General features: G+C 39.9%; 1 protein-coding gene across 4 annotated transcripts; it reads left to right on the forward strand.

Moving 5' to 3' along the window:
- Positions 1–568: 568 nt before the first annotated feature.
- On the forward strand, positions 569–11011 carry tdrd5 (tudor domain containing 5). Of its 4 annotated transcripts, none has more exons than XM_051377381.1 (18): positions 569–853; positions 2400–2532; positions 2620–2863; positions 2958–3169; positions 4238–4544; positions 4648–4817; positions 4981–5064; positions 5220–5276; positions 5481–5643; positions 5916–6088; positions 6282–6496; positions 7268–7477; positions 7574–7640; positions 7821–8012; positions 8228–8362; positions 10252–10317; positions 10497–10670; positions 10787–11011. In XM_051377381.1, the coding sequence occupies exons 3-18, from the start codon at positions 2620–2622 to the stop codon at positions 10985–10987; spliced, it is 2670 nt and encodes an 889-aa protein (XP_051233341.1). In that variant the 5' UTR covers positions 569–853; positions 2400–2532; the 3' UTR covers positions 10988–11011. The 4 variants fall into 4 exon arrangements, with proteins under 4 accessions (XP_051233341.1, XP_051233342.1, XP_051233340.1 ...); XM_051377382.1 differs by lacking the exon at positions 2400–2532 and having other exon boundaries at positions 569–624; positions 789–853; XM_051377380.1 differs by lacking the exon at positions 2400–2532.
- Positions 11012–13824: the final 2813 nt, after the last annotated feature.

The raw sequence follows: 13824 nt of genomic DNA on the forward strand, positions 1-13824 counted from the left end.
CTCCTTTCCCAAGAGCTGATGAAGTTTTTCTCTCTGTTTTTACAGATGACAAACAGTATCCTCCCTAATGTGTCCTTAATTAAACTGAAAATTAATTCTGTCCAAACCCAGGCAGTTGAAAGGATGGCTACTCTACAGTTCTGATACAGTTCCCCTAGTTTGGTGTCAAATGCTGTCAAATTCATCACATTAATTTTGATCAATAAAAAATAGAAATGAATGTAATGATCTATTATAGCCACATTTTAAGTGACAGGCTTTAAGTTCAATAAAAAAAAACACACATACATTTGAAGAAATTGAAGAAAGATTTGGAAATAACAATTTTCTGACTTTGAATGCCACCTTTAGATATTCTTATCCAATGCTTTACGAAATGTCCCACAACAATTATATTATTTTGAGTAATTAAATACCTTCAAATATTAATATATGTGATTTTTTTTTTTTTTTTTTTGCAATTAAATCAGCACATATTTCTGCTACAACCTTAAAGCCTCCATCTCACCCTCTGGTCCTGTAACACAATCTTTAGTGTATTGATTCCTCCTTTGAGCAAACAGTGGATCATCACTGCCACAACAAACGATCTGTGTTCGCGGTGCTGCAACGACAAAGTTACGAGTAAGACAATTTTATCCTACTTAGCGAAGCAGCTAACTTTAAAAGAAATAGCTTTTTTTGTTTTTATTTATTTCAAGCTGTATTTAGCGGAGGTTTTTTTTTTATTCATACGACATAAGATACCGGTTGCTTTGTGGCTTGCTTGTGGCGCTGCTGGCTAACAGGTGTGGCGAGAGCGATATCGTGGGAGGATGTGGCGAAGATATTGAAGATTTTGAGGGGGTAAAAGGTATGTCTGGAATATTTCTGGAACATTTTGGTGTGTATTAAAATGATTTATTTGTTTAAAATGTACGCAGCGACAGCTAGCTAACTCATTTGGGAGTCCACGTTAACGCTGCTTTAACTGTTGAGTCGTGTAATTGGCAGTAATGTTGGCTAGATAGTATTTTTTACCTCCATTTTATGGTTTAAATTAGGTGTTTTACTTCAGGACGTTTTGTTAAAACCTGTAAAATGTCAGGTGGCGTGCTGTTGTGTGTAAAGTGTAAAGACACGTTAACGATTAAAGATGGCCGAAAGAGAAAAGGCTGAATTTGACGCCATCTCCTGACATTTTTTATTTTTTTTGTCCATTTATTTATATTTTAAAAAGATGAGCTGCAAAAGTTCAACCATATGATTTTGTATTGGAACAAAAAAAGGTAACTTTTGGCAGTGAAAAACAATTAATATTCCAGTATTTGTAAGTTTATTTTAACACTGTTGTTACCTGTGAAGTATATTAAATCTGCATTCTGTGTAATGGCCAGCAGGGGGCAGCTCCATTGGCTGCAATAAAAACCAATATCATGCAATCTTATGGAGATCAATCCGTGTATCATTTGTTCTTTTTATATTCAATTGAGAGTCCAGAATCAGAAAATGGAAAAGTTTGTTATTTCCTTATTCTTTTATGAATCTGATCCCAAAAAACAAATAACGGTTCATTTTTTGTACTTTCAATTTATTGCTCAGATCAAAAATAGGAAATGAAATAACGGGCCACGGATCGATTTTGATATTTAATTTGTCAGATTCTTCTTCGTGTGTTGCACTTGGAAGTTTGCCGCAATTTCGCAAAGCCTGAAAAAAACTCAGTCATGCAGTGATTGTACTCTGTATTTTTTGAGTAATTTCGTATCGACACCATATGCTGATTTAATTAAAGACTTATTTGAAACTGAAAAGACACATGTAGAGATTTCTACTACCCTGCAGCAGATGGGTATCCAGCGATGTTCTGAACGTTAGCTTGATTCACTTCTTTAGTTTAACTAACGAGACAATAACTTCCCGGTTCAAACAAAGCGAAAAAATTTAAATATCAAAATCAAAATCGATCCGTGGCCCGTTATTTAATTTCCTATTTTTGATCTGAGCAATAAATTGAAAGTACAAAAAATTAACCGTTATTTGTTTTTTCTCTCAGAACGAATGATACACGGATTAGATACGACCCTACTTTTCACTTGATTCATTATCACTGTAAAACATTTTCTAATGAATTTATCGCTGTTGCAAGTCTTCTTCCATACAGTATGATCTTCATTTTGTAAATTCTGCTACAATTTAGAGTGAAATAGACCATAAAGCAGGGTATGCTACTGGGGTGTCTACCTTGTCGATTGACAAGTCCATCTTGCGCACCCCACAAAACTCAGATCAAACCGGGCATTGCTGATCAAATATAAATCAAGATTCTGTTACTGCGTTGCCTATTTTCCGCCTAAAATCTATTCACAAACATATTTTAGTGTACTGTTTAGCTGTAATACGAGATTGTGTGTGACCAGGCGTGCCGCCATTGTTTCCTGTTGCGGACAAGTCGGAACTGCGCAGCCAATCAACTCGCAGTACGTCACATCCGCTGGCTCCGACAAACTATCATGGCGACGACCATATTGCCAAACTCGAGGCTTCAAAACGGTACTCCACACACCAATGGGTGACACACTTGACTTTCAGGATGTACAGTATGTTTTGTTTCATTGTTCCTCTTGCTGTGTTCTCCAGATGTCAGCAGGCAAGATGAACCAGGAAGAAGTTTTGGCAAAGCTGAAGAAGGATGTTCGTTCCTTACTCATTTCATCCAAGATGGGCTTGGACCCTGAGCAGCTCAGGCGAGACTATATGACCATGTTGGGGCATCCCATCCCCCTGAAACTCCTGGGCTTCAGAAACATCATGGATATGGTGAAAGAGATGCCTGATGTGGTTTCAGTTAACTTCAGGGCAGATGGCAGCACCTTCTTAAAGGGTAAAATCGACTTGTTTGTTTTGAGCATTTATTTAAACACGTGAACAAGTTCTTATACTTCATGATCACACCTTTTATATGTCCGCCATCACAGCTGTTAGTGACGAGTCCACCCGAAACATCGAGGAGCTGGTAGCTTATCAGCGCACTTCTAAGACAGACAGGAAGACCAGGAGGGGAGGTACCAGCTACTTCTCGCCCCGCTACTGTTCCCAGTCCCCATCTTTGGTCCTTCCCAGAAGAGGTCGTGCTCCTCTGGCTCTTCCGGCCCAGCTGAGGGCCCAGCTCCGCTTACTGCTCTCCCAGGTGTGACTTTACCATATCCTGTGTATCATCAGGCCTCTGCGCTTTCGATAGCTGTGGCTGGAGGTGTTATGTTTTCCATCTGTCCAGTTCTCGTGAACGTGATATCTGTGAAACATCTGGAGGGAAATTCATTCAGTCTGACACAAACGTCCACTTGGACTCAAGGATGACCTAATAGAATTTGTTGGTCAAAGGTCAAGGTCACTATGACTTTACAAAACAAGTTTTGGCCATAACTCAAGAATCCATAACCTATGAACATTTGACAACTAAAGTCTAATAGGATAAAATTATGAAGTGATTACATTTTATATCCGAAAGGTCATAACTCAGGAACATAAGAGGAGATTGTGACCATATTTCACATTTAGTCAGATACTGAGTTGGTGCCTCTTGTCTTTGGTGCCCACCTTGAAACTGTTGTGATTGTAAAGATCTTCTGTGCTGCCAAGTTGAAGATGTGTGTGTGTGAAGCATCCACGTTTTAGAATTTGTAGTTTCTTTGCAGAAACATATTACATTTTGAAGCATTGTAGTCCATCACAAGCTCAAAATATACTTAATTCATTTCATTAAATTCCTTCAAAGTCTTCACTGCTTATAAGAGTTTGGACAGACGTGAATGTAAACCTGACTAATTGGTGGAGGCATACAACCACAAGGCAAATAATTCTAGTTTAGCAAACAAACAGTTATTTTAACATTGATTGTTCCTCAACATAGGCATTGTGTTTATCCTCCATAATGAGGTGCACTGTTTGGGTCTGTTGATGTTTTTCAGCTATTTAATTAACAGCTATCGACAACCAGAATCACACTGCCTACGCCAGCCCTCCTTCCCCTTGAAATTGGACAAATATGATGAAAATGAGAGCTTCTTTGAAGAATTTTTTATTTTTTTTGCAATTCACTGTTCAAACACACCCCACTAAATCAGAACAGTACCGTAGAGGCCTGATTGACTGTTTTGTATATGCTTTTTATAGGTCTGTTTTTCTAACAGGATCACGTAGCTATGTTACTGCAAATGTTTTCTTGTTCCAAGTAATGATGTTGCCTCTCTCCCAGGGTCCACTGCGGTTGTCTGACCTGGAGGCGTGCTATCTACGCTGCTTCGGCCACCCGCTGCGTATCCACAATTATGGCTTTTACTCCACTGGAGAGATGCTGGAGGCAGCGGCGGACCTGGTCCTTATCCAGCAGGGCAGGCTGGGCTCAGTTATTTCCCTGAGGGAACATATGCTGCCGAGGCCACTGCTCACACCAGTCAGTTCACTGAAGAGGACTGGACCAGTAAAGTCAGTGGCACCTAGAACTGACAAGTCGGACTCCAAAGGGCCAGAAACCAGAGCTCAGACACCAACACTTCCCCCAGGTGTGTCAGTAATGACAAATTAATACACTGTTGAAACTCCATATATTAAAATTAATTAATTGTGACATTTTTTATATACCTTGGTGATTTTCTTCAACTGAAGTCCCAGTGAAGCAGAGTCCTCTGAGCAAGCCCTCTACTGTGACTACCTTGGGCCCTGTCCATAAAGAGTCAACAACTATCAGTAGCAAGCCAGAGGTGGTTGAGAAGAACCAGGAGGCAAACCCAGAGTTCTGCCAAGAAGGTCGGCTCTTTCAGAAACGTGTTCTCAAGGTTTGTTCTCATTTTAAAGAAGAAAACAAGAGTACCTGGACCTGTAGCTTGTCTTGCTTAGAACGCGACATGAGAATGTGAATTTGAGGGGAAAAAGAGACCATGCACGTTTTTGTTTTTAAGTACAATTATCTATGTTCTTTCCACTTAAATTCTACACCAGCTGGAGGAGGAACTTTGGCATCAAATCCTTGAGAATGGAGTTGCAGGCACCATTAGTCAGGAGCTGAAGGACAAGCTACGAAAGGTCGGACTTGCTGCTACATTATAAGCAGATACTAGTTGACTACAAGCCTCTAATGTGCTTTGCTTTCATGGCAAGAATTTTTGTGGTGCAGAAAATAACCAAGAAACATGGTTACAAGTCTTGTATTGAAATATAATATATCCATGACTCTGCAGGTTGTAGGTCAGAGCACTGGTGGATTATCAGTGCACGATCTTCCTGCTGAGTACAAGGTAAGAAAAAAAACTAATGCAATGCACCTTCATAGTTTCACATGAGAGTTGAGGACTGATTACAAGCAAATTGAACAAATTTGAAGCACTAATTCATTTGAGGAACTGGATTCAGTCTTTCCAGGTCCAGCTAAAGAAAACATCTTCACTGCTGTGGTTTTGTCTGTCACATGCCTGTGCTGCTTTTTTATTTTTTTTGCTCAGAGGCTGTTTGGGGAGGACTTACCACTGCTACAGAGCGGCTTTGTCAGTGTCACCGAACTGGTCAGTGCCATGAGTGACATCTTCCACCTGAAACCTGCAGGGCATGAAGATGGACTGCACTGGATAGTCATGGACATACAGGACAGTGGCATTAAACAATCAGGTTTGTATGTGTTCAGATACCAGCAATCACCCTAGTTACCCTATTAGGTATAATGGCAGGTACTTCATATTTGGAACTATATTACTGTAAGAATTATTTGCTTTCCATCATCAGACTTTGATATTTCACATGGGTAACCACTTGGAATAAGATTGAATGAAAAAACGGACATGGGCCATTAATTTGGTGGTTACAGTCAGTGCTGTCACTGGTTAATGTTGCTGTAAATAAAGCTGTAAATGTTATGAAATGTGTTTTCTTTAATTTTGTAGGGTCCAAGGAGTCTGAGAGTTTTGGTGATGATGTGAAGGCCCCATTTACGAGCTACTTCAGCTGTGGAGAGTCTCCTTGGGAAGGTGAACCAGAAGGAGACGCTGATAATATCACAGCAGATGATGAGAATGAGGTGCTACAGACGAGTAACAATTCCAAGACACATGAAATGGTCAGTCAACTTCTTTTTCATCAGATTATTTTACATTACTATGCAGTCTTTAAGGTTGAGACCTAAATATAAATGTTGTGTTCTGAGAGTATCAAATGGTGTGATGCCAGTGCAAATCATGAATTTTCATTGCACTTAAAAAGTAGGTATCCGTGGCCCCTGTAACACTGCTTTTTATTTGTCTACCTTTTAGATGTCTGAGATCTACCCCGCCCTTCAGGTGCATTGCAGCCCTCAGGTGCCTCTGGACGCCCTGCAGAGTCAACGTCTCAAACAGCCGACACGTCATGGTGCCCGAGAGCTGGTAGAAGTCCTGGTGGAACAGGTGGAGTCGCCTGGATATTTTCACATCCGCTTCAGCGAGACTGAGGAGGCCCGAGCTATGGAGGACCTGATGATTGAGATGAGGTGGTGGACATGTTAGTGGCAGCTTATTCGAAAGATAGTGTACTAACGCTTCCTGTACATATTGTGCTTGCTGCATTTTTTTAGGGAATTACAGAATCAGAATTAAAGAAGTATTAATGTTTCCTAAAAGTGAGGTTCATCATGACCTGAACCAAAATATATTTAGTTGTTTAGCTTGTCCAACATGAGTGGTCTGTTACTCCTCATAGACACAGTAAGCAAAAAGAAAATAAGCTAATTAAGATACCTAACACTCACTGCATGAGTGAGTGGAATATTTTAGAATTACAAAAGTGTCAGTCCTTGGCGCCCGGTTAGCTCAGTAGGTAGAGCTGGCGACCCATGTACCAAGGATGAGTCCTTGCTGCAGCGGCCCAGGGTTCGAGCCCTTTGCTGCGCGTCATCCCCTCTCTGCCCCCCTTTCCTGTCTGTCTTCAGCTGTCACTGTCATAAAGGCAATAAAAGATTCAGTCCTCAATGCAACAAATAATAAAAGAGGGAAAAAAAGATGCTTTTGAAGAGCTCAAATAATTGATATTGAAGTGTCTGGAAGACAGCATGAAACCAAACACTGACAGCCTCTGTAAAGTTTTAGCTGGGACTGATTGATTTTTAATAGAAACGATTTATAAAATCTCAAAACTATGATGTAAAACATCAAAGAATGTAATCATCACTGTCTCAATAGTGCTTCCTGGTGCTTCTGTATAAGAAATGACATTGTGTTTCTTATTTTTTTTATGTCTTCCTCTCCTGTCCTCTCCACTCCAGACGACATTACACCTGTCCTAAGGTGTCGGAGCGCTACCGCCTCCCTGAGCGATTTGTCCGACGGGGTCAGGTCTGCTGTGTGTCACCTAAAGGAATGTGGTTCTACCGGGTGGTGATCCATCAGATCGTCAGCCCCACTCAGGTCGAGGTGTACTATGTCGACTTTGGCGACATCACTGTGGTACAGAGTGCCAACCTCAAGTTCCTCAAGTAGGAGCCTCTCTTGCATATAGCACCAATAGTTGTACTAAGCTGATCAGTGTCTGTGTTTTGCGGAGCTCTCTACAGTGCACCTCTCTTTCTCAGGTCATGCTATTCGGTTCTTCCAGCTCAAGCTGTTCCATCATCACTCTCTGGTATTAAACCCACCACTGTGAGTCTGATAGCCTATCTATTAATATATTCACTGTGTTCCTTCATGCTACTTGCAGCTGCTGACATATTTCCTCTTGTATATATGAATAAATTAAAACTGTCAAGACGCTAGATGTTCTAGATATTCTGTTACCATGGAGTTTTATGAATTTGAGTGTTTGTGGTTTGCCTCTTGCAGGGCAGCTGGACTGATGAGGCCATAGCTTCTTTTCAGAAGCTGTGCTCTGATCGCACCCTGGTGGGCGCTCTGGATTGTTACATTGGAGATGTGCTGCAGCTCTACCTGTGTGACACACACACTGATAATGACATCTACATCCACTCTGCCCTGTTGAGCCTGGGCCACGGGACAGCCTGCAGCAGTGCAGCAGTGAGCCGACTCTGCCTGCAGCAGACGCACAACTCATTTGTACAATGGTCATGATACTAGATTCTGATTGGCTCTTATTTAGGTTATTTATGAATAATTCCCAACTATGGGTCAGTCTGACTACAGACAAAGGTGTATGTGGCCATGGTATAGTAGAATTTTGAAATACAGTTTATATATTCATACTTGATCTAAATAACTTAACTTTCCCTTAGCTTTGTGTCCCAGTCAACCCAGTGAGTCTCTACCTGGGAGAGGGAATGATTGACCTGCCAGAGGTCGAAGAGGAGACCACTTCTTCCCCCAAGCCTGCACACATGCCGGAACAGTCCATGTCAGCTTCACTGAAGGTACTCCAGGCATACACACACAGTGTTTCCCACAACATGAGCATTAGTGTAATAATATATTACTTATTCCACTATTTAACTCTCACGGCTCAAACTACTTAATCACGTCTCCTTTTTCCTTCAGTAACTTTACTCTTTTCCATACAAGCCATGCACACTGCTACTCTCTCTCACACACTCACACACACACACACACACACACACACACACACACACACACACACACACACACACACACACACACACGGCTTGCCTCGTCTCTTTCTGTATGTGTCTCTGTTGACTTTCTTCAGCAGTAACTTTTATAAAGTTGCCCAAAAAGCACAGCTCATGTTTTCACCCGCGACTCAGTAGGTGAGCCGGGTGTAGGAGGCTCGTTGTTAATGGCGTAGACTATGATAACAATCAAAAACAACGTGGTAACTAATGATGTCGGCAACAGCTAATGTGTTCACTGCTGTCCCCTCTTGCTTTATCTGATTCACACTGGTAAAGTAAACACTGTGCCTGTGTTTCTCTGCAGAGCAGTGTGACTGTACAGGAGGGGCAGAGTGAGGGGAGATTGTCCACTAGTTAATTGATCGCCGATACTTGTACTGTGAATGAGAGATGCTTTGCTGAAGCAATGGCATCAAACCAATCTTAGAGAGCAATGCAAAAATATTTTTGGTTCGTTATGAAACTATGGTTCGGGGGAATTGCATGTTCCATGTAAAAAATATTTGGTTTCAGTACAGCCAAACAAAACCATTAATGTTCGTACTGTGTTATACTGTATTAGTTTGTGGTGGATTTGCAGCTTTGTGTCTCTATTGTTTCTTATCTATGAGTGCACTCTCTTTTTCTCTTCTCTTCCTCCCTCTCATGGTTTCTCTTTCTCAACCAATCTTTTAATGTTGCTGTAAAGCTTTTATTCTCCACTGTCCATAGCTCTTATCTTACCAGCCATACTGTCAGTGCTTCCACACACACACACACACACACACACACACACACACACACACACACACACACACACACACAGACACAGACACACAAACAGTGTACACCACAACCACTTAACCACTTGCAGAAAGGGGGGTTGCAGTCCAATGCTACTTAATGTATAGTCAGTCACACTGTTCAGAAGGTCACAGCTTGTTGTTGACCAATAAATAAGATGACAGCCAATCAGTGGGCTGTTTAATGGATATTGGATTATAAGATTGCTACTCTCTTATTTTAATGAGTGGATGGTTGTTAAACTTAGCATATAGGAAAGGAGATTGTGCAATGTTACTGTCTATGACTGCTTTAAAATATATTTTAATTTATTTACATATGGATTGGATGTGAAAGGCAAATAAATAACTGAATAAGGCAGTTTGCACAATTTATAACTTACCTCAGAAAAAGAAGCATTTTTTAATTTTAAAAGAAAATATATTTTACAGAAATAATTTGTCTTGAATCTCATTTTATTCAAATAAATTGTGGTCAAATTGTATTATAATTGTATCATAAATTGTATTGATTTCATGAGTTGAGACCACAGCAATAGCTCCACTGCACTTGAGCTTAAGAAATGCTTGGTGAAAAGAAGCTTGTGTGGATGCTTCTGAGCTACTTAATCAATAACAGCTGAGATGCTGAAGAGCTATTTGATTTTGAAAACAGAAACACCATCACACTACTGAGAAATGTAATTAAACTAGTAACGTTGCCACTTGTAGTACCGATACTGCCCAACTGCAAATGTGCAATACAACATACAATTACAGGATGTATGTTGGTTTATGAACAGATTAATTGATGTACAGTGAATACATAAATACTGAACACCACTATACAGTTACATGTGTTAATTAAAAATGAATCGGAAGGAAACAGGAGATTTCTTGGTGTCTCAGGTTGAAGAGGAAGAGATGCCCGGCCTGGAATTTATTAAGGAAATTGAGGTCCGCCATCGCCCTCAGGTATGACCCCCTGACCACTAACCTTGTCCTCATCTACACCACCACTGCCTTCAGTCAGCATATCAGCGAAACTTGGATGGATGAGTGCTGTCATGTGGACAATTTGTTTTTATATTTTACAAATAGAACAGTATAAACAATCACCACTTAAGTCTTCTTTATTGCTTTGTCTTTTTCAGAGTAAGGACACCAATCTGTTCATTGCTCTGCTAGATGAACAAACTCTCAACTGTAGTGAATTGGGCTCGGCCTGGACCGACAAATCGCCTCCTGCCAACCCTTCCAGTCCCACCTCCAGCCCTCTTGCCCCTCCAGATTTGATCCAGTTGAAAACAACCCCCGGTTACTGTAAAGTAAGTGAGAAGACATCAGTGGTGTTTGTTTTTATCTCTGTAGATTTATGTTTTTTTGTAACCTTTTATGTGATAGTTGTTTTGTGTCCATTAAATAAACTTTACTCTGTTCTCAGGCACTGAGCACGTCTCCTCCACCAGCTCCATCCAGCATTAATTCCAGCTCCTGGTTTCCGACACCAGAAGAGGAGCTGCATTGGCCCAGGCTCGCTGCCCCCTCGTACATCACGCCACCTCCGATCCTGAGGACGCTGAGCCTCCACACCCCTGACTTGGGCCAGGGTACATACACATGCAGTGAGAGAAGTACACAATGAATAGAGAAGAATTAAGTCTGGTAAGGTGTTAAGAAGAATTAAGTCTGGTAAGGTGTTAAGATTCAAAGTGGGTTACTGCAACAGATTCATATAAATAAATAGTTTGCCTCTTTGATGTAGAGGGACAGGTCAGTTTCATCTGTATGAAGCTTTTTCGGCATTGTCAGCATTCTGTCCTGTAGATCATAGATCATGTTAACCAGAATGCTTTGTTACATAGTGAAAATATAAACATTTGATTTTTACAAGTCATCACATAGACCTTTAATCATTTCTAAGATAATTATCATTTCCTTCAAATTGTAAAATGAGAACACCGTGGAACAAGTCCTAATGTACTGTGGTGGCAGTTTTTGTAATAAAGCATACAAAGTATGATCTTGTCTTTCTTTAAAGTTTTATTCAAGTCATCCATGAATGGTCTCAACGCAACCGTCACACACACTCTTATGTGAAACTCCGAAAGAGCTCAGATTGGGAGAAGCAGTATGGTTTTATCTCTGTTTGGCTTGTCTCTCTTGCTCACACACACTAATTTTCTAATGGGATTATACAATGACCTTCATTAACCTGCACATGTACAGAGAGAGAGAGAGAGAGAGAAGCCTTCAATGAAATTAGACTGTGTCCATGGACTCAGAGAGGACATATTGATTTCCATCTTGCTGCATACAGTGGTGGATGTACCTGCACTGAGAACCTGACACAGATTCAATTAGACCTGTTACCAGAGCTATTTGACCCTACAAGCTGCTTTCATTGCATTGCATTTGTCCTGATATTGATACACTCCTGCGTGCTCCACCATGCTTCCACTTGCACAGTGTAAATGAAAAAAGCAAAACAAAGTGGGTCAAGGCAGATTTATCTACAGATCGCTTTTTGTTAACTAGTGTTACAAAGTGCTTTATACAGATGCACAGACACGGATGAAAACATAGGATAGAAACAAGAATTGGCACATGACAGATTTGAAGATATGGTGTTTGAGCGCAGCGTGTGTGTGTGTTGAGAAAATGTGTGACTACATACAGCACAATTGCTGACAATATTGCCTGTGGTAAATATCAATTCTTCCCCTTCACACTTGCATCCCCTCTCTGTATTTAGTCTCCTAGCATGCCCTGAAACTTGTATACCGCATTTCCTCAGAAACCTGACATTGCAGAAATTTGACTCAAATATAAAAAAGATCTACTCAATCACTTGCAAATGCCAAGTCGACACATCCCTTGTCGCGATTCTCTTGTATCTCTCTTGGATGAACCGACAGCTGGATTGTCCGCTCAGCATATTTGTAACATACGAAAGGGTCAGCTTGTTGTTGAGCTGCTGTGGAGACAAAACTGACAATGACCATTTCCAGGGTTTTATTGATTTAGTGAAGTTTTTTTTTTTATTATGGAAAATCTTGAAAGTTTAAACATTAATTTAACAGCAGCTGAGAATCATGCTTTTACTGACCTCCTGTGGTTAATCCCTTACTTAACATTTCCTTTATGTATAACTGTTCATACAGCTGTGCCATGGCTTTCAGTTCAGTAGTACAATCAGTTTAGTACAAAACTTACCTATAGGAGTGCTACACCTGCACCTCAGCAGCTACTTATTAACAACTGACTTATTAGATTATTGATTGATTGATACTGTGGCTTTCGCAGTCTGTTAATATGCTTTTTAATGAGGAAATATCACACTGTGAATCGCAGTGAGGCCTCCACTACTAAAAGCTCCTGATTTATTCATTGTATTGTAATTTTAGTACAGTCATGTTAAAAAATCTATTAATGCATGTACTGAACATCTCTAATAATAATAGTAATGTCTTTATATTGTTAATAATCGTGTTTTATTCTGTCGTCCATGTGAACCGCTCCATCTGTGAAAGTCAGGCATCCTGTTTCCTCTGTTTGGGGCCAGGTAGGTCGTGCCTACTACATCCATCCCAAACCAAATCCCAACCCAACCACGTGAATGAGTCAAAACACAAACAAAGGAATATTTATTCTTTAATAACTACACGACTGATAAAATATCTTGATGCTCAGTGATAATCCAGTTAAGGAATCATTTTGTCAGCAAGCACTCAAGTGATGTACTGACTTGTAAAAGGTGCTTAAAGCATTTTTAGAAGTTCATTTTCATGTCGTTTTTAATCTATTCTTTATAAGTTAAGTTGTATGTTACCGCTCTGTTTGTTTGATATCACTGTAATTGTAGTACTGTTAAATCTTGGAAGACAGTGAAAGTGGATGGCTGTTGTGATGGCCTTTTTGATTTAAAATACTTTTTTTCTTTGTATGCAGCGTTTTATTGTTTTCTCAGAAGGCATCAAGATGTCTGATACGTTAATCAGACATAAATATTGCTGTTCTGGACAGGGTTAAAACATTTCAAAATGTTGTTAACATTATAGAAACAAGTCAAATAAGTTTTATATTTTGTCATTTGATTCTTAATGGAGTTTTTTTTCCCCCCCACCGGTTTTTCTTTTTCACTTCAGTGGTCCAATGTCTGACATAAATGTGTATTCAATTCTAAACACAATGCTTTACACAAAGACAAAGCCTTTTAGCTTTATTCTGTAGAGCATGAAATATTTTTTAATTCCTTTTAAGTAGTGTGCAGGAAAATGCTCAGCCAGAATATGTTCATGAAATAACAGAATATAAAGAATAGAATAGAGTACATTGTTAATATAATCCAAATAATGTAAATGATACAAACATAAGTTGTACACTTCAGAAGTCATGTTTTCATCAGCAGGTGCTGTGTGGGAACCCCATTGTTTATTTTTGTTGTAAAAAACCTTACATATTGCTTTAAAAAGTAGTAGT

The sequence above is a fragment of the Dicentrarchus labrax genome, unplaced genomic scaffold, assembly GCF_905237075.1.
Source record: "Dicentrarchus labrax unplaced genomic scaffold, dlabrax2021, whole genome shotgun sequence".
Lineage (NCBI taxonomy): Eukaryota > Metazoa > Chordata > Actinopteri > Moronidae > Dicentrarchus > Dicentrarchus labrax.